Below are 27,835 nucleotides of genomic sequence, written 5' to 3' on the forward strand. Positions count from 1 at the left end.
GACAGGAGAGTTTCCTTAATATTTACCTTATCCTGAGGAGACCTCTTGACAAAGATGATGATAAGTATTAGGTGGTGGTGGTGATGAGCTACCAATTCTCTCACTCAGTACAAGATTAGTCTTCCCATGGAGTTTGCCACACAACTGCCACTTAAGTGAAACTGAAACAAAACCAGCTTTCAACAGTGAAATGAATGCATACACTACATGACTAGGCATTAAACTTGTGAGAGGTCAGCAACAATTAAGTGCTGTCAATTAACAAAATGAGATCAAAGTGCTTTTCAACTTTACAAACACAAACATTTTTCAAAAGGTGGAGTAATGTTTATCTTGTTTGATCCCAGTTGTACTCCCATGTGAGTTTCACACATAAATCCCTATATTTCTAAAAAGCATGGCATAGCTTCCAAAGCATTCATACTACTGATCTCTATATTGTACTTAGAGGATACATAGCAGTCACGCTGATGCCACTGCTTTTGCCTAACACCTTGTGTAGAAAGTAACCGTCAAAACAAACCCCAAGACTACAAAATATATATAGCCAAATCAGCTATGGGATGGGTAAATATAGAAATCATAGTATCATTGGAGTATCATCACAGCATGTCTGGCATACCTGGGATTTCTGGCACTGCAGAGTAGCACAGGGCAACTCAAATATATGTGACTGAAGTGCTGTTACCTCCCTGCATGTCTCCTGTTGTTCCCAGCTTTTTTGTCTTTTCCATTCTGAAGCATCAAAGTTACCATGGAAACAAGCAGAGGCATTTATGTATATTTGTGAGCCTTACCCATACAGGGCATGTGAAGTTAGTCTCAGTTAATGTATGACCTGCATCTGGAGGAGCACATCCCTGTGGAAGGACACCCTGCAGTGGGATGTGGGCACTGGCAGAATGAGACAGTGCTGGGCACCAGCCTGGAGAGGGGCTCTAGGAGCGGGGCCAAATGCCTCCTGGGGAAGGAAACTTGTAATTCCTTCTGCTGTTGCTGAGTGGTGCGAGTCAACAGCTTTCTCAAAGCTGGAGGAGCTGATAAGAGATAAGACTCTGGGGACAAGTATTTTGGACACAGTGCAGTGACTTTTTTTCCCCACCCAATGGGACAAGCAGGAGTGTGGCCACCAGCACCACATGCAATTTCTTTTAGACAAATATGTAAAGGAAATAATTTTAAGTATCATGGTGTGAGGACATAGGGTCTGTTTAATTAAAACTTGCCCTTTTTTGCTGACTTTTCTTGTCAAGAGGATGTGTTCAGTAACAAAATAACTAGAGGATAAATCTGCAGACACTTGTGGTGGATGGCAGTAAATGGTAGACCAAAGTGCTTTGACTCTTAAAGCTTTAGATAGATCTTGCATCTTTCTGTTTATTCAGGTGGACCTGGATAAATTGCATCAGCTTCTTGACTCATAAAGAAGTCCAGTGATGAGAACTGGAACAGCAGAAACCCAGAACTGCTTCAGTTTAGATGCTACAAAATTAGGGAGACAATTCCATCTACTTAGCCCAAAACTTTCAAAAGTGATGAATCGGATTGGTTTGCCCTAATTTTTGATTGGTCAGTCTAAGACCTTATGAAAACATGAAGAATTGCTATTCAGAAAATACAGCTCACCCTCAGCAACCTGATAATTATAAAAAATATCACCAGCTGGACACCTCTGGGTATTCAGGCATTCTGGTAAGTAGTGTTACATAGTGCAACTGAGCACTAGTATTTATTTATAGTACTATTTTTTTTTAATTAGTTCTGGAACACTTCTGCCCTGTGTTAGTTAATGTGTATTTTTATAACCAGTAAAGGCACTTGTATGTAAATAACCTGTATAGGAAATTGTCTTCTTTTCTCATGCGTCCTTTTCTCTCTGTAATTTCATTCCTTCTCCATTACTCAGAGGACAAGTAGGGATGAAAAGAATAAATCAGAATTATCATTCTTGCAAAATAACAGGCTGAAAAAGCATTGTCTCTCAGTGATTTCCATAAAGAGACAGAACTTTGTGGTGTAAGATATTGGAAAGGAACCATAATAACTTTCCATTATATGAGCCTTGGTATTTTTAGCTAGAATGAGAGAACAAATGAGGAAATCGAGAGAGAGCTCAAGGCATGAGCATTTGTCCTGCAACTCACACATGATAGAACTAAGGGAGAAAAATATTCTGCTAGTAAGAACAGAAGCTTCTACTACCAGAACATATCTCAGGTGACCCTCAGAGGTATAATGACAATTTTAAACTCATGAGACTAAGGAATAAGTATCAGCAGTCTACACTTCTCTTTCCTTCATTTTTAGTCAGCTGCTGTTTATATCCAGGAGAAGACAAAGTAACCTCTAAGTTTCTGTTGATTTAGTGGATTCTTAACTTGCTCTCAAAATCAAGTGCCTTCTGGACCAAGAATAGGGTTTTTTGGGTCATCACGCCCCTGCCATCCCAAAGATGCTCTTAATTCAGTTTATTAAATATGCAGTGCCTCAAAAGTTTCTGTTTATTTTGAAAATATTAGCTATGCTTTCTAGCACTAGGATACCTTTCCATGCACACAAAAAATGGAAACATCTCATATAAGCCCCTAACATTAGTAAAAGTGGGTATGTAACGAAAAGTGTTATTAGCAACTACTGTAGACAGCATACTAGGTATCACATTGTCCACATCTGAACATCTGAAAAACTGTGGCTCTCAGTCCCAAAAATGTATCACCATTTGGACTGCCAAGATCAGCTAACGAGAGATGTGCTTTCTGTGACTTTTAGTTAGTGAGTATGATTCCACTGTTAACTTGCCCTGTCCTAAAGCTGTGCCAGACAAATACAAAAATGTGAAGTTCACAGGTACTGTCTGTACTTCCGTGGCTAGAGAGAGACACCCAGAATCACAGCTAATATCACAGTTGATCCTGAAAACACCTTGGAACTTCTTACTCTTGTCCTTCTGGCCTTGTAACTTCAGCAGTGCCTGTTACAGGATGCTCAAGGAAGAGTACAAGATTGTTTCCACAGCTGAGAATTTGTTCATCAGCATTGCCCAGATGCATAGCCTGAGATGATGTGAAAATGGCTGTACTCAGCCTGGCCAGAAGGTGCAGCTCTTGATGTACACCATAATGACACACAGACACAAGTGCACCGATAGGAAACACAGACACAGCACCTGCCAGCCTTAAGCACTCAGCAATATCAGACTTGTTCCCTTTATACACAAATAACCTACAACCATTTTGCATCTTCAGTTTTAGCATCGAGGGTGTCCGCTGGCAAGCAACTGTACGGTTTGGCAGGGCAGTCTGCAAAGCATGTTCTAGTATGCCGTGCTCCTTGTGCAGGAGGAGCAATGTGCAACTTCCAAATTCATCCTTGTTGTGCTTATGAAGAACACGGCATGTGTATCAGGACTGCTGCCAGCAAGTAAGAACATGCTGGCATTCTGCATTTTAGGAGAATAAATCTATTAGTCAAAAGCAGTTTTCAAACCCCACATACCTTGCAAGTAAACTTCTCATCACAGAAAGTCTGTATTAGCATGAGAGAAGGGAATTAAAAAAATTAAATATCTGTAAGTTTAACATGAAGAAAACACAGGATGTCCAACTCACCAGGGTCTTAGGAGAGAAGATTATTCCCCCTACCCAAAACATCTGCTTGAACATGATTTCTAGCCATGAACATGATCTCTCTGGCATGACTAACAGTTTTCAACTTGGAAGGGGGAACTGCTCACGTGTCCTTTACTCCAAGAGCATGAGGTGAACATTTCTGTGGAAATGACTGGATGGTCTACATGAAGCCACAGAGGCAGAAGAGAGATTACTCCAGAATTTCAGGTAAATTGTGCCTGATGAGGCATAACAATTTCAACACAGATTATTCTCTTTATTAAGCAGGTCACCACAGCTTTCTTTCTCAAAAAGGTTGAAACAAGCTTTATTTTAACATACAAATCAGATTGTGTACAAGGCAAAACATACCCTTATAGACATAGGCAGAGTGGGTCTCCACACACCATGTGTAGCCACTTGCACTACAGTAATCCTGAGACACGGACAAAAGCCCTAAAAATCTTTTTAATCACTCTTGTTATAGTCAACTCCATTTGGGAATTAAAAACATTATACAGTTTGGTGTCAGGAAAACAAATCACCTATAAGGAAAATACCCAAGATAATGGTCTAACTCCCCGCTGTCATCCAGGTACACCAGCAAGAGTTCAGAACTTGAACAAATCAAGAGATGGAAATATGCAAGGTTACTTCATTAACACTGAAAAGCATACATAGAAGGATGCCAAGATATTTTTGCTACCTTCAACTACTGCTGTCTTCATGAACTGTGTCGTCTGTGTGTCAAGTTTACATATCCTACAAACTTAACAAAGAGTTCTCTACATTGTGTGTTAAGTTAGTAAAAAACCCCAATTTTCTTTGCTTCCTTTCAATATGAAGTTATATGTGATATAGAAATATTTTTAAAAGCAGTAGAACTACAGACATTTAAAGTCATTTCCCTAATATTAAAAGCTACTTGAACACCCTCATTTTGCTACAAGACTGTTTTTCATTAAATGACATCAAAAAAAGGAAATCTCTTTTTTTAGAAAAAGTTAAAGGTAAGGAAATGTTATAGACATGTTTGGAGTTTTTCTTTAGTTTTGCAACATATAAAAATAAGTTACACTATATATTATGGCTTTCATGTATTTATCTACTCATTTAGTAGCAGTGTCATTGCGGATTTATACACTAGATGTTGTAAATAGTTAACCTGCCATGTTCTTCAGACTTTGCTTGAGTTTTGAATTTGTGAGAAGAAACAAGCAAATATTAGAGGGAAAATTAAGAAGCCTCGAGAAAAACTTAGACAGCAAGAAGCACCGGTAGAAGAAGTCTTTCAGAGAAATTTTTAAGTCAATTTAAAATTTTCATGTGATTTTTAAAGCAATTTAAAATTGAAGTTTTAATTTAGTCTTCTTGGCAAAATAAAGGCCAAGCCAAATATCCCATGCACTTCAATAGTCAGAACTTCCTACTGAGCTTCATTTCAGAAATGTTGACATACCAGTATGCTACTATTATGCTACTTGAAGTAATGATTGCTCTTTAATGGTTGTTAATAATACAAGATAATAGATTTGGTATGCAGCTATCTGAAAAAGGCCACAATAATGTTAAACCAACATGGCTCAAAACTGCAACACAACTGCCCACTATCAAGTGTTGTTCACTACCAATGGAAGGGGAGGTTGGGCACAAAAGGTGCTTGAGTCAGACTGAAAGACTTCAATTACACATTGCTGTATTATTAATGGCTATATTATTAATATACTTACATTTTGAAGACTAAAGTTGCATTCAAATCAGGCAAGCTATGACAACATTCAAATACATGTAAATAAAAAGAATTCTAGATTCATAGCCAAAGTAGTAACAAAAAAAATCTCATTGTGCAGTTGATGTGGCATTTGCAACAACAACAAACTTATGAATTCAATAAGAAAGACTGTGGCACCGAATTTGGGAATATTTTCAAGCTCTAGTTTTACTCAGGACAGAAGAGTTGCCAGCTGAATAAACTTAAGTGATTACTGTACTTTCCAGCTCTTTGTAAACAAGACTCCATGTTGTGCACAAAAGAGGAGCTTTCACTCCCCTTTTTCTTCAAGGAAGGTATCTGAAAAGGCAAGCTGTAGTGATTGCTTCTGACAGCAGTAGAATAAAGAAGCAGATAGAAAAGTAGGTATATATAAAAAAGTTCTTAGAGTAAAAGTATCTGTCCTGGTTTTAACTTTGTTTATGAAAAGGCACTTTACATATTGCTAAAACTCCAATACTGTACTTGTCCTTGGAGTTTTTCTGTTACAAGGCTGTGTTGCAAGGTGGTCAGCATGAGGATGCAAATGTTCTTTACACAGTGCCTATCTGCTACAAATTTTATAATTACACAAAGTATCTTACACCAGAAGAATAGATTCATGTTCAAAATAATAACAGGTCTTCAAACAATACTTCAGTGATGACAGACGATCTGTCAGAGACAACACACCACCTGATTTTATTAGTTCACTCTAATAAAATCAGCAATGTGAATCTTTCAGAAGTGAGTCCTCAGTCTTTTGTTTTCCTCTCGCAGTCTCTCAATTTCAGCTACTAAGCTTTCATTTACAGAGTATCTTTCAAGTAAAGCATGCATTTCATTCTACAGAAAAGAAAAAAGTCTCAATCAGTAGTAATAAAGATAATAATTCCAGTATTATACTATTGGCTTTCATATTTCTTTTAAAAATTAAATAACGTAGATAATTCTGTTTTTAAAAACTTTTGATAAGAAACGTAAGATTTTCCCTTTTAAGCTGACATACAGTATTTTGATCATTAATACATTAGTGAATATTTTATCAAAGGATATTGTGCAGTTCTTCAGGATGAGAATCTACTAATACAGATTCCATTAAAATGCTCAGAACCCAGACAGGTTCTTTTTAATGCAGATCAAAAGAACAAAGACTCATAAAAAGGTGAAGCTAAAGAATAAAGAACAGCTCAGTATGTATACAGTACCTATAAGTGAAGCTTTCTATTTGAATTCCATCTATCTTCTCCTTACCCCAGCCTTCATACCTCCTGAAATATGGAATTCATACCTCCTCAACCCCTAGAATCCCTTTATTAACCAAAGAAAAAACAATTTAACAGATTCCCATTCATGCTTTCCCCCTTCCTTCACATGAAATCCTCCCTTTCTCGGTCTTAATAAACAAAATAGATTTTATGTTTTGAGAGAAGATGGCATGCCTTACTATTACCAAAATTGAAAACTGAATACATTTCCCATCATGGTCCTTGTACATACCAACTGCATATGGAATTGCTTGATCATCTCCACTTGCAAATTCACAATATCTCGATGGCATGCTTCTCTGGTGGAAGAGTTGCAAAAGGAAAATGCTTAGACTTACTTAGGAAGCAGTCTCTCTCATACCCTCAGCACCCAAAACTCTACAATTCCTCACCTTCACTCTCATCTAAAGTCTAGAAACCCTTAGACCATGAAACAATCTTCTACAGCTTATTTTGGAATACTTTTGTTATGATATTCATTTTTGTAAGTACCATTTTTTTCAGCACATAAGAAGATGCAGGACTTCTCAGTTTAGAAACACAAATATATACATGGTGATATCAAGATTCTTTTTCACTTGCAAGCTATAAGCTCCTCTCATTTTTACCATTCAAAGCTAATTTTCAATCCCTTGATGATAAGAACTGCAGAGAAAGATACTTATCTCTACTTGAAGATACAACTTTTCAGCACATGACTTTCAACAGTCTTCTGTAAAAGGGCCCAAAACATCAACTGTGGTAAGTGATACATTATTCTCAAAATCATGGAATAATCAAGGTTAATCTACATAAAAAGCAGTGGCAGTGTTGTCCGCGAAGTGGACATGAATTTGTTAATTCATGGGCAACCATTCCACACTACAAAAACCAGCCTTGAAAATAGCCTCTGATCATGACATTAATACAACGGTTCCAGAAGCTGAGGAAGAAAAAGGAGAACAGCTCACAGAAAAGCAGCAAGCTGACAAGTTGTATCACTGACAATAATGTATCACTTCCTGAACAGTGCAGCACAGTGCAGTTGTCTGGGACTGAGTACTGCGCCATGGGTACCACTGGCCTGACAAAGTAAGGTGTTTCTTTTGTGGACACACACAGATCTTACTTCATTTTCCTTTCCTCAAACATACAGCAAACCCAAAGGCAATCTCTACCACTTTCTCTTTCCACAGATTATTGTGCTACAGAATTCCTACTGGAGACAATCTTCTTCAGTGTATCAAGTATAGCACCCTATAAATCCAAAGATGTGGGTTATCTCCCAAAGACAGGGAGATCAAGAAACAAACATCCCTTTGGAACCAAATGAATTATATATTATTCCTGGTCCTTTCCTGAAGGTTCATGGTTTTTCTCCCCCTTTACTTGAAGAGGAATGAATTTCAGGCAAAGAACATAAAAATCCTTTCCTCAGGTTCCAGCGGGTGAAAGGTAGTTACATCAATGGGAAGCTTACAGCAGTTCCCTTCCCTCTTACTGACCACTAGTACTAACAATAAAAAGTTGTTTACTAAGGTTTACTACTAACTAGTAAAACCAAGGTACTAACAATCTTTCATAATCAGTTTAAATGTATCTGCAACTTAAAACTGGGAAAAGGGCCAGCAGAGCCTTCCAGCCACTCCAGAAAATATAAGTCAGAGGAGAAACACAATATTTAAGGCTCCAGATCTGAGGCACTGGAAGTAAAAGACTGGCACACATAACTTCTAACTCTGGGGTGCCTGAACATAGATTTAAAAAAGAACACATCTGCAATACATAGACTGCATTTTAAGTTACATCAATTACATGTGTTCATCATATGTGAGTTTATTACCAAAAAATCCCAGGGGAGTTTTACCATACTACAATTATGTAAAGACATTAAATTACATTGGATGTATTTTTTCTGTTGGCAGATACAGAACAGCCATGGTACACAAACCTACTAAACTAGTTTTGCTTTGCTTTTTTTCATCAAGACAGCAGCAGTTCCCCTGCCCCTGCAATTCTTCTCCATTATCTCCCTTCAACCTACATCATCATCTTAAACACGGACTGGGAAGTGATGCCCTGGATAAAATTCTCTTAACTTCTTCACCTTCTTCAAACTCCACTCTAAATAGAACCATGCTAATTTGACTTCTTTCAAGACAATTGGAATGTTGGTTAGATATCCTCAAAGTAAGCTGACACCAACCATCACTTACAGCACAGATGCTATTTCAGTGAAAGCTCCACCAGTAGAAATACACACACACTGTTTCACCTTACACATGCCAAGATACCAACAATCAAAGCCAACACAAGTCAACTGGCTATGTCAAATTCTCCTCACTGTCAACTTGAAATTTCTCCTGCTGGGATAGGGAGACAAGCAAGGAGGAAAAGAAATCAGTGCAAGGCTTCAGGAAAAGAGTAGAGCCCTTGCTATGCAGACAAAATTTACCATCTGAGAAATATTCACTCATTCTGGAAACATCAGCAAAGTCATACACCAACAGCCCTCAGAGCCATCAGTCTAATTAGTCATCAGAGCTATTAAAAACTAACTTTCATAACTAGTTTTTCAAAAATAGGGCTATAAATGGTGTAATTTTCTAATCCAAAGAGGAATTTGTTTGAGCAGATGCTGAAACACCTCATTAAGAAAACATGTCATTGAAAACAAAACACTCTGCAGGAACAGCAGTACCTGAAGTCATCCATTGTTTCTTGTATCATATTCTGAATGAAGTTGATTTGAATTGCTGTCAGAGGTGCATTCGGTCTGCTACTCCCAATGGTTTCTACTATTTTTTCTGACAATGAACTTGCAACGCCAGCAGTGACAGGTGATGTTATCTTTGAACCTTTACAATTGAAAATAAAATACTGAGAACCCTCATGACAAATAAAAACCACTCGTATCACCACATTACTTTTAAAAAATAATTATTTATGTAATTAATTTTACCTCAAATATTGCTCGGTAAAAAAAAAAAAAAATCTGATTTACAATGAATCTTTCCAGAGGCAACTAGAGACATTTTAGGAGGGCTGGCTTGATTTAAAGAACCAAGATCAAGTCCATTGTATCAGATTTCATGTCAGTTTACAATCAATCACACCTTTAGAACTGGGCCAAAATTATCAACTTACTTGTTGAGGTAGTACCATTTACTGGTAGATCATATGCAGGATGGGCCTGAATATTCTTCATTAGTTTCTCATTTACATCAGGAGTAGATGATAGTGGAGAAGGTTCTATGCTTGGTAAGCTTGATTTTGAAACCTGACAACAGAAAGATTTTTTTATTATTTTAAAGATTAAATCTACTTGTAATTGCACTTGTAGAGTAAGTTTTCCAAAATGTACCTTCAAACATTTTTCCTTTTAGGAATCTACTCAGAAATACATGTTTTTTATTTCCTAGCAAGATATCTGAAAAATGGATTGCTAAAACATTCCAAATTGCCTCAAGTGGGCACAAAGAAGCAAGTGCAAAAGACAGGGGGGCCTCTAATTTTCATATCAAAAATGTTGTGACTAACTTGTATCACTCCTAGCAAACTCAGGCTTCTCAACAGCAATACCAAAGTAGCTAAGCTCTGTGCAGAGACACATCAAAGATATCTCAAGAAAAAGAGGGAGATGGAGAACAGGGAAAGAAGAGAGTGGAATTGACCTAACAATCAATCAATCATACTAGTGCAACCATCTAGTGATTCTTCATTTTTCTAGAAAAATCTAAATACTCCTCAGGCTATCCATTTTGTTTCATGGGAACTTATGTAACCTGATCTTATTTAAGACAAACATACATTTATCTTCCATTGCTGAAGGCCAATTCATCTAAATCACACAAGGTTTTACAGATTTGTGTTAATAGTGTGTGAACGGAGTTGCAAAATAAAATCAGATTGGGCATTATTCAGTATTCTTTTCTTCAAGCAGCAATTTTCTGTCAAGATTCTAAAAATAACACTCATAACAAGAATACCTGCTTTAAAATGTCTTTAGATTCTTGTTTTCCAACACTTATTTTCTTAGAGTCAGTCTCTGGATGTTCCTCTTCTTCTTTAATTGGAGATCCCACAAATGCATGTAATGGGCTAGACTGTGACCCTTGTGCACTACTGCCCACTAGGTTTCTTTTTACTGGAAAGGCAATGGTTGGCTGTGGGAGAAAATCCAAACCCAACAGGTAGGACTGAAAATCCAAGCCTAAAATGAAAAGGGAAAGATGAAACACACGGGTCAATAAACACACACACCACATCTATCCCACAGTTAAAATGCCTGCACACTCATACAAAACTGACAGACAAAAGAAATCACCAAAAAATGTACTCCACAAAAAACTACATCCTTCCATCCAACTTATGGTGCCTCCATCCTTATAAAAGTAATAAAACACGAAATCCTTCTGTATATCACTATAAATTGTATAAAGGAAAAAACCCCATCACTTTAGGACCATACTCTTGACCCCCTGTTACCATGTTGTTCTGGGAATTGTCTGACACATTCTCAATGTGTCAGACAATTCCCAGAAAAGTTATTTCAGTGTTTGCTTTGGTCATTTGTTTTTTTTCAATGGTATGACAAAATCAGCATGTGAGAACTAGCACAAACCTCCAAAGACTTACCGCTGACATATGCTTACCATTTCCTTGAGGATCTTCAGTCACTTTATTTGCAATAATATCTACAGAACAGCAAAACACAGACAAATGAAGTGTTTATTTGTATCACTGCATCAAGTTCATAATCAAAGACAAATTAAAATATCAAGTACATACAACAGTCAGTAACTCACAAGTGACATTTTGTCACACTACATGCAGAGGAATGACGCTTTACAAATTCCAGTATCAGTAACTTACCGTCTCTGACTGGAGAAAACACGTCTCCTAAACTACTTCGACCCAAATCATCAAAATTACTTAATTCAGCACTTTTCCCATGATCTGCTTCTTTAGAGGGAATGACATCCAAGCTGGAACTATGGGGAAAACCTTCAAAGGGCAATATCATTCCGTTAGTAATTGACCTTTTCCAAAAATAACATACATTATGGCTAAACCATCTCACACCAATCTCACACCATGGTACTTGGGAAGTCCAGTGAGCACTTCAGAATCATCTGCAGGTGCCACTTAGAGGGTCAATATTAGCTTGCTCATTTGGGCTGTCAACAAAGGTGACTACAACTAAAAGCTCAAGAGGAGGGTTGTAAAACTGGAGAACCCACTCATGCTCAAAGAAATCTATATGATGGGTGCAGCAATTTTATGGTGCATCAGGTGAAGTCAAACTGGTGACTGCACCTTCTGCTAATAAGGTAACCACATTCAGACAATAAAAATTTAAATTTGTTCTGCAAGAAAAAAAATTTGCTGTACTAGGGCCATTAAGCATTCCAAGGCAAATCATACGAAACACCTTTTTAAAGCTTACTTAGTGTTAGTATATTCTCTGCTTATTTCTAATATTTGAAAGTCAACTTACATATTCTAATATTAGAAAATCAAATTGAAGTTACAATTGCAGGAAAAAAAAAACAAAAAACCTCAACCAAACTTGTTCCTAAACCTTTCTTCACTCTACCCTCAAGCCCCTTCCCTGACCTAATCCAAGAGGGAAAAAGCTTTTTATATGCATGGCACCAAGGACAGTTGTCTGAAGAATGGAAGCATATCTTATGTCCAAAAAAATCCCCAGTAGTTATTCAAACTTGTTTTTAGAAAGGGAATTGAACTGCTCAGACAACCACCAGAATATCTTTCATAATTTCACAAAATGTTCATAAAACCTAGAAGTACTTCTCTAGGTGGGATTACTTGTTGAAGTGATCCAAATATGACTGTGTGGGTGACTGCAATTAATCATGTCCAAGTATTTACATTAAGTGGAACTTGAGTCATGTTTACGATTTCACATTTAAATGTATTAATAGATTACACTTTTCACTCCTTCAGATGTGTCAATTGTGACACCAACATAGGATTGCACTTGCTAGTTAAGTAAATACTTGGTATACTGAGTCAAATCAGAAGTGCAGTTCAGAATTTAGAGGATCTACGTGGAAAAAGTGTGACATAAAACTGGGCCAAAATATCTTGTGCACTTTTACCCATTCCCAGAAATACAAATCCAGTATGGTACTTAAAGCAGAGAATAGCTGGTAAATGGGAGTTTATGGGAAGCCAGCTCAAAGTACATCCAAGATTCTCATCTCATTCTGACTTCATTTATACTTTTGTACCTTAAAAATACCTGTGACAAAAAGCCTTAATTTTGCTTAAATATGTTATCAGATTACTTTACTGAATGCCCCTTATTTTCTCCAAAGTTAAATCCCATGAACAGGTTCTAGAAAAAATTCCAGACAACAAATGAAGCTTGTGGTTTCTTATCCATTCCCATTTTTAACCTTAAAGACCATATCTTCTGCAGTATTCAGACGTTTTTAACTTTTAAATTGAACACTCAGATGAAGGAAAACTGTTTTGCTTGGTAAGCCTTTACTTTGTCAAAACATTTATTTATTATGCATGGTTCCCTTTAAGGAGTAACAGCCATTACTGCCGTCTGTATCTTCAAATAAAGACAATAAATCCTATGTTTTAACCAAAATAAAATTTTCCACACCATTCAGTAATGTTGATTAGCTACAGTTCTTGCATACACAGGAAACATTCTACTCCACCTCATACTTCACTGCATACCCAAGGGAGGTCATTAATACACATCCCTATGGACTGCAGTGGCTTATTGCCTAATTACTGTTACTGAATGTATTTCTCCTTATTTTTAAAAGGGAGGGGTAAAGTGCTGTTACATTAAGATGGATTGAGGATTTTTTCAAAGAATCAAACTAGCAGTGTTACTGATTTGATATTTTCAGAACTCTTGAATTAAATAAAATTTTAAGAGTACATTTCACACAGTGGCAGTTTTGGAATGCTTAGAATTCTTACAAAGAAGTTGTTAATTTCTGAGGTATAGCTAGCAAGTACAGTTATACAACTAATCATACTTGTAACTATATTTAGCATCTTTCCTACCATGTGATACTGGAATCATGCCTCTCACAAAAACACAGTTCAGTGGTCACTTGGGTTTTTGGACTAGGTTGCTTTTTCTCCCGGTGTTTTCCTAGGTTGGTTTTTGTTTTGTTTTTTTTCTTTTTGGATGAGGTCTGCTACTCCTATTCATTACAAGAATTACAAATCTTTAGCTCTGCATTCCATGCAGACATTGCATCAGAAACTACATGATGTACATAACCATAATCTGCAAGAAGTCAGAATGCAAGAGGTAGTCCCACAGTTTAAAGACTTCATGTGTCTTCAGCTTATAGTAGGACCCAATTTACCTCCTACAGTCTCACAGCATGTGTTACACAGTGGGGAGGGAAAAGAAGTATTTGTATGTGCAGGTACATACACACAGTACTTCCTAACAAATGCCCTTCCCTCAGTGAAATTTTTCTATTGTAATGGTCAAAACACAAAACACTGCTTCCATCTTCCCCATTATGCCAACTGTTTTAAGAGTAGGAACACAACATTACCTGTTTTCTCCTGAAAAATCTCTCCTCCTTTATTCTCATTTGTCAATGTAAGATGAGAGGAAACTGTTGCTGATGCTTGAGAGGCAATGTTTTTGATGCCAGTATTTTGAATTCCTCCAAGATTACTGCCAGCTTTGACTTCTACTCTTTTGGGCACAGGTTTATTTGAAGAACCTGTGATGTTAGACTAAAGAAAAAATAGAACCAATTATGAGAAGTTATTATTCCTTCAACCCAAAGTAAAAAAACAAGACAATATACTTTCCTTTTTAAAAACAGTAAAAAAAAATCAGTTCAAGTTGCAAAGGTTGCCAAGGAGATATGCCTTTATAAATACAAAAAAAGGTATCTTCATGTAACTTCAAAGAGCATGGGAAACATCTGTGAGGACCTCCACAAGGACACCAACAATTTAACAGTGGTGTGACCCTGCGTGATTCAATTTTAATCCCAGGTTTAGACATAGCAGAAAAAAAAGAGATTGCAGTATTAAGGACTCCAAATTTTACAGGAATAGTTAACCACTAGCAGCAAGTGTGCTAGAGAAAAAGGAAAATCTCTGAGTGGTAAAGAATCGATTTCAAAGGTCCTCTCAGTGTCCCCTAAATGGAAGCACAGGGTTTCTCAATACAGTAGAGCCTAATTAAGTCTTGGAAGAACCTCTTAAATCTTCTCTATTATTTAATTAACTTCTACACTGTTTATATGTGCTAGCAAAAGTCCATATATAGGACACACAAAATATCTTCAGATGAGCAGCCCTTTGTCTTCTCCTTAAGCAGAAGAGCCATTACAGACCTTTCTGCTACTGCCTACAAATAACCAGAGGTGCCATAAGCTGATCTGCAAAGGCAGCATATCCACACCAAAAATCCCAGAAGACTGCAAGTTCCACTTATTTCTACACTGAGAGCAGGAGTGGGGGGAATTCCATATTAACAATGCCTAAAAAAGCAGCTAATACTAAGCAGTTTACAATTCCTGTGTTGGTATGATCCCATTTTGTTGGCAGCTGTAATGCTGCCAAAGAAAGTGAACACTAAACTTTTTTCAGAACTTAAACTTTTGCTTTGCTTTCATTAATCTGTATATTGAACAATAAAAGTACCTTGGAAAAAGTGCTGCTGAACTGAAGACGTATGCATTTCACACAGCCTTTGTGAGCAGTAACTGTTTTCACTGGTGATGTTAGCTGTCTTAAGTCATACTGGCAGATCTTTCCCCGGGAACATCCTATAGCCAAAGTAGTACCATCAGGCATGAAGTCTACTGTGGTCAGAGGAAAATCAGCTACAATTGTTTTCAGTAACCTTCAAATATGAGAAATGACAGGATGAATCTTTTAGAATTCACAAGTTGGACTTTTCAACACAGAATAACTAAAAGAAATATATATATATATATAAAAGCTTTCACAATTCAGCTACAGGTCAGTAGTTCAACTTCTCCAGTACCAAGTAAATTCAGTGAACTATTTTAAGAAACAGCGGATTAGGCTTACACTAAGCATTCACGCTTAACAAAAAAAAACTACATGTGCCCCAAAAGACTTTATGAGGACAGGATCACCTTGCCTTCTTAATAGCAAACACCAACATTATTTACTGGTATCATCATTTGCAGCAGCAATCACACTACATACATCCTCTCATCCTCTAGCTTCCCAAGCCTATCAACTTTGCCCCTCCCACAGCTCTAGGAAAAACTTCGGGTCTTAGTTTGCATCCCTCTACCTCATCATTCCAAAATGCAGACTCCTGCTGCTAGGAGGAGCTAGAGTAAAAGCACTACTCATGCTAAAACCAATGTCCCACAAAACCACTTGCCATCCCATCCTCTATTTCTCATCCTTCCTGCTTTCTCATCCAGCATTCTCCTCTATCTCAGTAGTTCTGTGCACCACAGTCAAATCTTTTATCTTAACTAGAAAAGCAGGCGAGCTAAGCTCTGGTGGCTGGCACAGGCTGTACTGCCCCTCACAGAAGTTAACTGCTCTCTACCGACAAGAAAAGCCCATACACAAGCACTGGAGAACATCACCCATAAACTGGACTGCAGTTAGTTCCCTCATGCCTTGGAGTTTTTCAATTGTTTGTTTGTTAACTTAGAAAGCAAAACAGACTATGGGACAGGTTCTCCAGTAGCAATATGCCAACCACTTCAGCCATTCTGCATGGGGGCTGAATGAAGTAACTCATGTCATAATTAGGCATGTTTTTTCAGTTTATAAAACCCAAATAAGGAATCTTCTAAAATCAAAAGGTCTTTCATATACTCACTTTTTACCTAAAGTGTCATAGAAAATAATTCTTTTATCCAAACCTACAGTTACAAACAGCAGCTCATTGACTGGAGAAAAGCAGATTTCTGAGGCTGGTGCTTTATGAGTATTTTCAAAATTATGATATGGGTTCTGGCTATTTACATCCCAGAGAGTTACATTTCCACTGTCAGAAACAGTGCCCAGCAAGGATTTCTTAAAGGATGAATATTTCAAGTGTCGAATAGGCTGTAAAACACACATAAAAATGTATTTTAATACCAATATTAAATATGATATTAAATTATTTTCTAAAGACACAAACAGATTAGGAATACAAACTTAAAATAGTCTACAAAGGCCTCCAACTCTGAAATATAAATAGTAAAACCAGAAAAAATAATTTTGCATTAAAATGCCGTTTTTGCTACTGGGGGTGAGACTTTCTTTTTTTACTATTATGGGGTACCATATGAGCTGATCAGCAAAATTAGGCAGAAGAAAAATGAAATGTCCAGAAAAGTTTCTCAAATTTTCAGCAAATATCATGCCTTCATACAAAAAATCCCCACAACACATCTAAAATTAAAGTAGTGAAAAGGTACATTAGTTCACCAACTAGCCTTCTGCCAAGAATGTTAAACTTAATTCCCCTTGAGGTACTTGGATATCGACCAGTTGGATAAGACACACTGACTCCAGAGTTAAGCAGGTATGTAGGTCCTGCAGAACTGACTTCAACCTGTGGTCTAAGACCACAGAAGAGGATAACATGTGAGGTTTATCACAAGCAGCCTTGCTATAGCAGAACCAGGAACTTAACTTGCCTTTCAGAAAAGCTATTTTGTTTCCACCACATTGCCTCAGAGGATGTTTCAGAAGCTCACTGCTCTAATACTACGGTATTCAATTTCCTAATTAATTTTACTTATGACCCAGCTGTACCTATTCACTCCTGGGAGCATAATACCCTTACACTTAAACAGTTTCCTAACTCCCCAGTGCTGCTATCCTGTTTTAAAGAACAGCAAACATACCCTCCTTTGGGCTCTATTTTGCATTTTAAAAAAATGAGAGTCCTCCAGGACTGTTTTTTCAGTACCATCAGTCTTTTTGCAATTCTCCCAGTATGAATCTTTCTTGAATATGGACAACTAAAATCTTTTATGATCCTCACAATATTTGGCTCTTATTTGAGAATATTTTAGTCATTGTGATTTTATATTAAGAAATCCAACTCCTTTCCCTTGGGAATTTTTTAATCCTACTCTAATAAGAACCTCAGTTGTCCCCTAAATCTGGTATCTTGATTTCTACTCTGTCACAGTTATTCCTGTGTCTATAGTTTCAATCATTTTTTGATACTGACACAATCCTCTTATGGGCAAATGTCTTCCCACTGAGGTTTCATCATAGCTCTACCTAGAATCACTGAATTGTTAAGGCTGGAAAAGATCTCAAAGACCATCAAGTCCAAGCCTTACCCCAGCACTGCCATGTTCACCACTAAACCATGTCCCTAAATGCTATCTGTTTCTTGAATGCTTTCAGGGATGATGATTCCACACTTCCCTGGGCAGCCTGTTTCACTGCCTCACTCGCTACCCTTTCAGAGAGGAGGAATTCTGTCCTAATACCCAATCTACACTGGTGCAACTTGAGGGCATTTTGTCTTCTCCTATCGCTTGTTACCTGTGGGAAGAGACCAACCCCCACCTTGCTAGTACCTATTTTTCAGGTGGTTGTAGAGAGCAATAAGGTCCCCTCGTGACTCCTTTTCTCCAGGCTGAACAACCCCAACCCCCTCAGCTGCTCCTCACAAGACCTGCACTCCAGACCCCTCCCAAGTTCTGCTGACCTTACTTCTACTACCATAAGCACTACTGAAAATATTAAACAAGACAGATAATGAAAGAAAATATTTGTTTGATTTATCAATATACTGAGTTTCTTACCCATCCTATCTAGTATTTTCTCACAAAGCACTGAATCAAGTACTTTACTCAAGCCCAGTCCAATGAGTGCTGAAATATTTAATTTGCCAGAAAATGCTCTCAAAAAGCTATTTTATTCTGGCAAAGACCACACCACAATGGATTGTACTGGCCTTTATCCTATTTCTGTCTTTAACTTCCTTTTGATGGAGATACATATTGCTTCATATTTCTCCAGCATCACTTCCAGCACTTGTATTGCGTGTCTTGCTGGAAGCCAAATTGCTTCAACCTTTAAAGAGGTGGCACCTTCAACTGCATGTTCAAATAGAAAGACTACAACTCTTCATCATTAATATGGTCCTCGACTGGTCACAATTTTATCATCATTTTTCTCACATTGAAAAAAATACTGAGAGATTCAGGAGTAACAGCTTTAATTACAAATAGGATCCCCATGGGAAATATTCCTGACCCTTGCAGTTCTCTCAATTCTTCACCTCCAAATACCTTCCTCCTTACTGACCTGCCATCTGCTCATGTTTCATTTTCTCACTCCTGTCCTTCTGCCCATCAAGATTACTTGCTTTTAGCTCTTCTCAAACCTCCTTTGCTATCCTACCAAGTCAGCCATTTCCTTTCCTCCTTTATTCTTTTAATCTTACAGGTCTGGGCAAGTTCTCCATTTTCTTTCATATGCCTATATTCCCCATATTATCACTGCTCCCCACTTTTAGCTTTAAAAGCTGACAAACTTTTCACTCTATGGAGTGGCCAGAATCCATCACACTCCTTTACAAATCAGCCAGCTGTTCAAACAGCTAAACTAAATCCTGTTGCTAGGAGAATTGCACCAGGCAGTGAAGACTTGAACAAACATTATATTTTGAAACAAACTTTAATTTATCATCACAACAGCAAGCAGACAAGAATCTGGTAGTCTAAATGAATGCCAATAGCAAAGACAAATTATGGGATCTGCAAACAGCTCTGCAAGAACTCATTTCTAATAAAACACAAAGGTGTTCTAAATTAAAATCAATTAACAGACTATAGGCCAATGCTCCTATGAAAAGAATTTTGTTTAAAGTCAGAGAAAGCACAGCAACCTTGGGCTATTTGACTACTTGTAGAACCTACACAACATGAGAAATTAACTGGCACGGAAACTACATTCCAGCATGCTGAATCAAACACAGACAAGCTAAAATTTTTAAGGTTAGTTAGACTTCACATTCCTCAATTCTAAAAAAAGTCACTATGGAATGGTGACCCTTCTTAAGCCAGAAAATTAGTACCAGGATCAAACAGTATAATACACTGTTTATCTATTCAAGTTTACTCTTAAGGGAACCCGGCCCCTAAGCTATAAATCAAGTAAAGGCTTTTTAAATTTAACAGAATTACACAAGTCTTCAGATATTTTCTTCACTGTAGAATCAATTCTCCAATTCTCCAATTAAAACCCAAAACAATAATAGAGCCATTTCTGCACATAAAAGTAAAGAACATTTTTAGGATCAAAGACAAGCAGGTAAACTGGGACATCCTACTAGCCAATTCATTACAAAATCATAGCTCAATTCCACTTTAAATGAAAGCTATAATCAAATACCTGCCCTCCCTAAGAAAATGTTGTAGACCCTTTAGAATGTGAACAGGAGCTCTTTGTTTGCAATTATTTTAACACATCAAATTGCTTTATCCATCCTAAAGGTCACTCAGCTTTGCAGCAGACTTCTTGATTTCATCTGACAAAATAGTTATTCATGGCATATCTCTTACTCCTAATCACTTCCTGGTGGAAAGAACTGAATCTATCAATCAGGTTCATGCAAATCACCCTCACAAGAATTTCTTCATTTTCCAATTAACTAGCAGCATAATCTGCACTCTGGATATTCACCTCAGCTCCATAATCCAGCCGTGGACCTCCCTGCTCCTGCCTCACATACACATTCCTCATAAGATTGTAACAATCAAGTCAGAAAAATGACCTGACTATAGAGATGGATTTTTAAGATCAAACCAAGTATGAAGTACGATTTTGCTTCAATATAAGTATGAGATTGGTGATGGATCAAAGCCACTGCAGCACCTAGGAGCAGAAATAGTTTAAACTTCACAGAGATTTTTCATCAGAAAGTATACCATAATTCCCGAGATGCTGTGAGATTGTAAGAGATTTTTCACCACGTTATACTGTTCATGCGAGACAGGAGAAGAATTTAATTTGACACTATCTGCAATCTAAGAATGAAAAAGCTGTTGCAGTAACAGAAAAGGAATAAGTCACAACTTCAGCACTCCTTGCAACATTAAAGGTCAGGTTTAGGACCAAAGCAACAGTTCTGCATCCCCTAGACAGCCCCTACCTCTGTAAAAATGATTCAGTAAAAAATGAAAGCATGCCTAGAACTCAAATACATGGCTATCCATAAGACAAGACAATTCTCACTAAGAGCACACACTGGAATTTCCAGTGGGACAACACAACTCATTTACTACTGCAAATGCTCTTGTATCAAGGAATTCCCCTTGTGATACCCACTAATTCTTTTAGTATCTTTTGAGTAGGCAGAAAGGATTTGCACTGGCAAACCCTTCCAAGGTCCTTAGGTAGTACATATGCTTTCTGTTTGCCTTGTGCACCATCTTCCTTCAAACTAGTTCTCCAAATACTAACTAAACACCTAAGTAGGTAAGATAAAACCTCATTATTTTTCTCTTTGAGCATCTGTGCAATTTTAACCTCCAGAGTAAATAAACTTATTTCCAAATACAGACTTGTATTCACCCCTCCAGTATAGATAGCTTTGAATAAGTTAGAACCCAGACTGCATGGTCTTTGCCCTCTGCAACAATATACACTGAATGGTGAACTGAAATTCTGTTTGGTTTGTAAAGCCAAGTGTGCTTTAATCACTTCTAAGTTATCTAAAAGTCTGTTCTTGAGGAGCCAGTGTCTACCAAGTAAAATTTGCTGTAACCTATATAGAAAAAATGGCACTTGAGAAATTTGTATTTCAATGCTACCTAGTATTTAAGGCTATAATGCACACAGCAGTCTGCTTTCTCCATTCCTTAAGGGCACTCTTAAAAATTAAAATGAAACAGAATATCAAAACTTAAAAGTTCTTGATACTTTCAATTGTACTTGAATTGTACTTTTAATTTCTAAAGACTGCAAATTAAGCTCAGTACCTGAAAGGAACTTAACATAGATAGCCTACCTGTCTGCTGCCATAACCAAAGGGACTACTTGATAAATTGGTGGTAACACTGTGTAGGATGATTTCACCACTCAAAGATCCAGAAACAATATAGCCATCATTCCAATTATATGCAACACACGTGATTTCATCTTTATGTTCCTGTGGGAAAGGGAGGTTAGAGGGAGAGTGTTAAAGACATTCTTCCAAATTTATGCTTTTGCAAAAAACTTCAGCTGATTTTTTCTGACTATCTGTAACATCTTGACAGATCTAAGAGTTGTTATGGAACATCACAGGAAACAGCAGCAAAATGAACCAAGATCAAGCATAACCACTCTCTGGTTGTTTCCACTGGGTGGTTTCCATAAATTAGTCAAGATGAACATATAATTATATACAATATTTTAATATGACAACCACAGAGATATTTACCAGAGGTGTTATGAACATTATTTTAAAAGTGAAGTCTCCCAGAAACCAGTGATACTTGCATAGATACTTGAATATACTTCCTGTTAATCTGATGTACTACTGGCAACTTCCTCTTCTGTCACTTTTACACCTAACACATTTACCAACCAGCTTTTCAATACAGTCATTTGCAGTGATAATAATGTGTATAATGAACATATTTTTTCCCCTATGTTCCTATACAGGGGAAGACAATGAAGTACTACTAACCCAAAAGTTAGGAATAGATATTTAAAGTACTGTATTGGATACCTAGAGGTTTTGTTTCCAACTGTAACTCTGAAAGTCCAAGAAAAAAAAGGATAAATCAAAACTGAAGTTTTGTAGTCTCTTAAAACAGAGATGCTAAATAAGGGCAAGCCATCTACTGAAGGCACGTGGGAAAGATACTAAACTAGCCTACGTTTTGTGCATCATAAAAAAGTTCTAGAGAATTCATCCTGGATCAGTTAGAAGACAACCATCCCAGTTTTGCACAACATTGTTTGTGGAATACTGTAGCAGAACTAGAGAAGTGTTTTTTCACATCAAAACCAGCAATTACTTGGAATGCAACTCCTGGAAAAAATCCCCATCAGACAACACCAAAAAAATAAGAAGTCTATTCTGGAAATTTAAACACATAATAATATGTGTTTAAATTGTAATTTTAATTTCAGAATTGTCCTCTGAAAACACCAAGTTACATATGTTCGTTAAATTTGCTATTTACAGCACATAAATAACAGAAACTTGAACAAGCCCCAGATGTGTGCTAGCTCCTGTCTGTGACCTTGATCCAGACAGACACCAGACTTAGAGAAAGTACATTTTTTACAGCTGGGAGTGGAAAGCTACAGCTCTTCCTCAGCCAAACTTACCTTTAGGCTGCGGTAAATCTTTCTGGACTTCAAATCCCAGATATTAACTGTGTTATCAAGGCCTCCACTGACAAGGTATGAAGAACTAGAATTCAAGCCCACACATGTCTGTTTTGCCTAATGGAGAAAGAAGAAAATGTATGCTAAAGATAATTAAGGGATTTATTCAAATCTACTTCAAAGCATATTGATGTGCATTTCCATTTTCATCAGTACAAACAGTCCCAATGACAGAGAGACCTATTCATACTCTACAGCCATTTCCTATCAAAAGGCATTTAAAATCAAGTCCAGTTTGGACATATATTTAATATACTTCAACATGCAAGTATATTAATTAATAAACCTTCACATACCGGCATTTCCCCATTCTCATTTTCAATTTTTTGGCACCTTTTCCTCCAATATGCATTTTCCCTTTAAATTATAGCTATGTAAAATGCAATCATAGTATTTTATTCAGGTACTCAGTTTTTTTTAAAGAAATCCTAAGTTAAAGAAAAAAAACTCCTCGAAGAAAATCAAGAGGATGTCTAAGTTACATACTTCACATTCCCTGAACATTACAGGGAATATTATAGCAGCACACCTCAATTCAGTTAAGTGGTTCTTTTAAAATAATCACTGAAGTACCAGTTTTTGAAAAAAAAGGTCAATCTTAATGATAGGCCTACATTGAGGACAAATTATTATTCAGTTCCATCTCATTGAAAATTCACTTTTAAGTTTTCAAAATTTGAGTGAAGAAAAAACAAGCCCATCTAATTATTGACAGTAAAATTGCAAGGGATTGCATTAGTTATAGATCAAATTTAGTGAAATCTTCAGGACAAACACTCCACCTTTGAAAAGGTTTGCTTCAGCACCCTAAAAGCAAGGTTTGAACAACTTTTCAGAAAATTTCCAGTCCAGATTAGCATTACAACAGCTATCCAAGGAGAATAATTAGAATGGTTTAGAACACTAACAAGCTATTTAAGTGACCATGTGAAGAGACTCTTCTACAACTAAGTCCAGCTTTTTGAAGTGCCACACTTCCTTTTAACTAGAGAGGAAAAAAAAGCCTTGAACACAACACAAATTTTCTTGTTTCTTGCAATACATGCTGGCACATATATGGTCCAAGAACAACCCCTCCACAGACTCTTACGTTTTCCAGTGCACATTTCATAGGCATGCATAATACTGACAGCTCAAGCTGGAAAATGAAGTTCAAACTTGAGCTATTCCATCTCCTACACATTAGATCACACCTGAATCACTGACTGCCTCAAGTTATCACATTTGCATAACTGCATCTGTATCTTCTTACTGACAGAACTATTTTAAAAGCTATATTTTAAAACTATTGCCCCCACTCTTTATAAGTGTTTAACAATACACGAGGAAATATTTTTATGTATATGTCATAATTCTAACAATACTAAAATTACATTGATCCCAATATGCAGAACAGATGTGAGACACACAGGATACCAGGTGAACTGGGGATAAAATGAGGGAAAGGCATTACTCATACTTACTCCTTCAGCTATTTCAAAGAGTGGGACAGGTTTGCTTTTACAGCTTGAAACAACTATTTGATCACCAGCAGCAGAAGCAGTAGCCAGGTATCTATCTTTGTCACAAGTTAAGGAACATAATTGTAGGATACTGGTGATTAATAAAAGCAACAGGAAGTTTATCTTATTGAATAGAAGACAGATTGGCTAAACAGTCTAAAGCACTGGACCTTGAAGGGACCTAGAAACAGAAACATAAGGCTATTTTCCAAGCTTTCATTAAGAAGCTCTTGAATTAACTACAGCCCTTACTTGCCAATACAAGACAGACAGCAGTTTCTTTGATAGAAAAGACAAGAAATATCTGCCAGGTATTATTTAAGAGCTCTTTACCACTAAGGCAGCTTATCCAGTCCACAATTCTGCTTCCCCACACCCTCAAGTAAGAGCCCCATTTATCACTAGTTCAAAGGAATGTCTGTGGCTGTTAGCCGACTATGGATTTAAAGAACGGTCCTGGTCATGACAAATGTTAGACTACTTCACTATACAGTTTCTAGAGTACAAAGAGCAGTTGCCAGTTTCTCCCACTCTGTACTGAGAAAAGAAAAACAAAAGCCCAAAAAGAACCTTTTATGAAACCAAATACCCCAAAGTAATAAGAACATTTATAGAATTACAGAGCAGGAAAACTGCATCTGCACCGCCACCAAACAGAGTAATCATTCAGTTCTGGCCAATGTCCATTGTGATTTTGTATTTGCTCATTAAAGAATAACACAGGTTAATTGGCTAGATTTAGCACAACAGAACCAGCAGGCAGAGTAGTGCTTGCTATTGCTTCCATTATTTTAAGGCACTTTTGTATAATTTTACAGAACTATGTGTAACCAGAACTAATGCTTTGTCCCTAACAAGCTGACAAGTCTATAAAGTACTTCATTGTTTCAGTCTTGGGAGATGAAGAAGAGACTTGGTAGAAGAAAGCATGTAGGACAGACTGTCTGTAGATAAAGTTTACTAAACACATACTAGTGTGTAGGCATACACATGAAAACATTCTATCTGTGTTTGAAATCCTCTGCAAGCTCCATAGCTAAACCATTCATTTGTCTTCCAATGGGTATAACTTTTTTTGTCATACATTAACTTAGAGGACAGACATTCAGAACTTGCAGGACTCATATGCTGCGTGCCAGCATCCTGTCCTCCTTCTACATCAAGATGAGGCATCACCATCTTCTCCTGTGACAGCCACACAAGCCATTCTCCTGACAGCCCACTGAGATTTCTCATATATTCATCTAACACTTGGCCCCTCATATCATAATCCAAGACTTCCCTGGCTTCTGAGTCAGAGGTGAAAGACCTAAAAGGGTCAGATCCATTTTGATGACAAACCACCACCATCCCACGAGTGTTATCCTACACAACAACATGTTTGTGCTTCCTCTCCAAATGCTACAAGCAATGGAAAGAAAACCCGTGCTTAGAGGTAAGTGAACACTATCAAAGACTATCAGAATCAACAAGAAGCTGTCCTACCAAAAAAAAACTTTGATTACAATTTTCCTCACTATACTATGTATAGAATTTTATGACACCAGCAGTTGCTTTGCTCAAGCTTGTCAGTTAATTAAGCACTGTCTTGAATGCAAGTATCATAATTAACTACTGAAGAAACAAATGAGTAAGCTTTACAGTTGGCAGAAAATTCAGGTATATTACAGCCATTAGAAAAGTGCTGGCTCCTAAAATGAGAAACTTCTTCAGAAGTATTTACCATCATAAACTCATTCTATAAATCCCTTCAGCACCGGGAACTGCAAAACTTTGGCCAAAATATAAACAAACATTTTTATGTAAGAATTCAAAACACGTCAGGCCTGTGTTTTACAAACACTTAAGTAAAAAAAGGAAAGAAAAAAACACTGGAATTTTGCGGAACACCCACAGAAATATGACTGAAACTGTAAAGGATACTATTGCTGGCCCAGCACAGTGAACTGACTGGATGTGAGGGCGTATGTGGGTTGAACTGCTCCACCACAGTGAAAGATGAGGAATCCCATATTTTAATGTCATCTCCTGATGATGCAAAACGTATGCTTTCTTGCATGGCTGCACCTGTTCTGGCAAAAATAAATGAATAAGTGAAAATATATAAAATAAAAAAATAAACCAGGCAACCTAACAATTCAAAATGACAATTTTAAATGGTACAGTTGACGTTTTCTTGATAAGAGCAACATTTACTTGGAGAGTTAAACAGTTAGTACCGTTCAGCTGCATACACGAGTGAAAACAGCAGCCACTCCAAGCTTTTGCTGCTTGAACTCTGGCAGGAAATGCATGGTTTCTTTTTCACAAAGCCAGCCCCTCTATGGCACCAAGCGACTAAAAGGAAGCTTTTATCTCCACAGTTCGCAGCTGCCTACCAGGAAGCCCTGAGTATCTGAAGGACCCATTTCCCACCAGCAGATGGGGATCTACAAACCAGAATCAAACTGTTTCAGGGCAAGGCTGGCAGTACGGACCTAAGGGACTCACTTGAGCGTTCATCTCACCACTCCAAAGAAGACATCCGAGAATCCTTCAAACCAAACCTTTGACAGTGGAATATGAGCGACAATGAGCCACCTTTCATCGCACCTTACAATCATTACGAAGCAAAAAGACCAAGAACCATGGACTGCTACTCATTTTAACTGACACCTTTTAAGATTTAAAGCCAGGTTAACCGGTGCCTGGTTTGAAACGCTGACTCTCAGCTTTTTGTTCCTGGTAATTTTAAATTATCAACAGACGAGGACTGTAAACGTGAACCTTCGCTTCAGCTGAGAACACAAGCAGCCCTTAGCCAAAGTTTGCGGGACATTTCCACACAGCTTTAGGCCATTCATTCTTACTGCCGGGACTGTTAACACTCACAAAACTACACAAGAAATTCAGGGTCCACATACGCCTTCCCTGGGCAGCAGCCCGCGGAGCCGCTCCTCGTTCAGAGCTTGTCTCCCGCCCCGCAATGCAGCCCCGTAGGACGCGGGAGGAGCCGCACCCGCCCGTAAGCATCGCCATCGCCTGGCCCCGGCCCCGGCCCCAGCCCCGCTCCCGCGCTCTCCCCGCGGCACTGCGCACCTGGCCGGGCGGGCACCGGGCCGAGCCCCCGCTGCTCGCCCCTAAGCCCGGCTCTGCGCTGCCTGAGGGACCGGCCCGGCCTGGCCCGGCCCCGGCTCCGCCCGCCCCGCTGGGCCCGGCCGCAGTCCCCGGCCCGCGCGCGCTCCCGGCCCCACTTGCCGCGCCGCGCCCAACTTCACACGCCCCGTCCCGGCAGCCCCCGCGCGCCGCTCCCGCCGCTACGGCGGCCCGGAGGGACGGGCGATGCGCCCGGATCAGTCACCGGGGCCTGCCTGGGCGGCC

The 27,835-nt window shown here is 38.1% G+C and overlaps 1 protein-coding gene across 2 annotated transcripts; it reads right to left on the reverse strand.

The window, feature by feature from the left end:
* Window positions 1-3,864: 3,864 nt before the first annotated feature.
* Window positions 3,865-27,753, reverse strand: NEDD1 (NEDD1 gamma-tubulin ring complex targeting factor). 2 transcript variants are annotated; one of them, XM_071423239.1, is made up of 15 exons: window positions 27,554-27,753; window positions 26,399-26,542; window positions 24,437-24,531; window positions 22,914-23,030; window positions 21,601-21,741; window positions 16,453-16,682; window positions 15,282-15,483; window positions 14,174-14,360; window positions 11,481-11,612; window positions 11,261-11,302; window positions 10,595-10,818; window positions 9,753-9,885; window positions 9,307-9,463; window positions 6,859-6,925; window positions 3,865-6,204 (listed from the first exon to the last, which is right to left on the reverse strand). In XM_071423239.1, exons 2-15 carry the CDS (start codon window positions 26,532-26,534, stop codon window positions 6,100-6,102), a joined length of 1,968 nt encoding a protein of 655 aa, XP_071279340.1. In that variant the 5' UTR covers window positions 26,535-26,542; window positions 27,554-27,753; the 3' UTR covers window positions 3,865-6,099. The 2 variants fall into 2 exon arrangements, with proteins under 2 accessions (XP_071279340.1, XP_071279341.1); XM_071423240.1 differs by having other exon boundaries at window positions 26,399-26,547.
* Between the last annotated feature and the right edge of the window lie 82 nt (window positions 27,754-27,835).

Source organism: Agelaius tricolor, unplaced genomic scaffold, assembly GCF_023055355.1.
Source record: "Agelaius tricolor isolate 1412-34295 unplaced genomic scaffold, bAgeTri1.0.p SCAF_3, whole genome shotgun sequence".
Lineage (NCBI taxonomy): Eukaryota > Metazoa > Chordata > Aves > Passeriformes > Icteridae > Agelaius > Agelaius tricolor.

Excerpts from the sequence above, each read along its gene's own strand:
- NEDD1 (XM_071423239.1), bottom strand. The coding sequence starts at position 26,534 with ATGCAAGAAAGCATACGTTTTGCATCATCAGGAGATGACATTAAAATA. Across the intron at positions 10,819-11,260 it reads TGAAGATCCTCAAGGAAATG|GCTTGGATTTTCAGTCCTAC; the intron begins GTAAGCATATGT and ends TTTTCATTTTAG. Across the intron at positions 6,926-9,306 it reads GAAACAATGGATGACTTCAG|AGAAGCATGCCATCGAGATA; the intron begins GTACTGCTGTTC and ends CTCTTCCACCAG.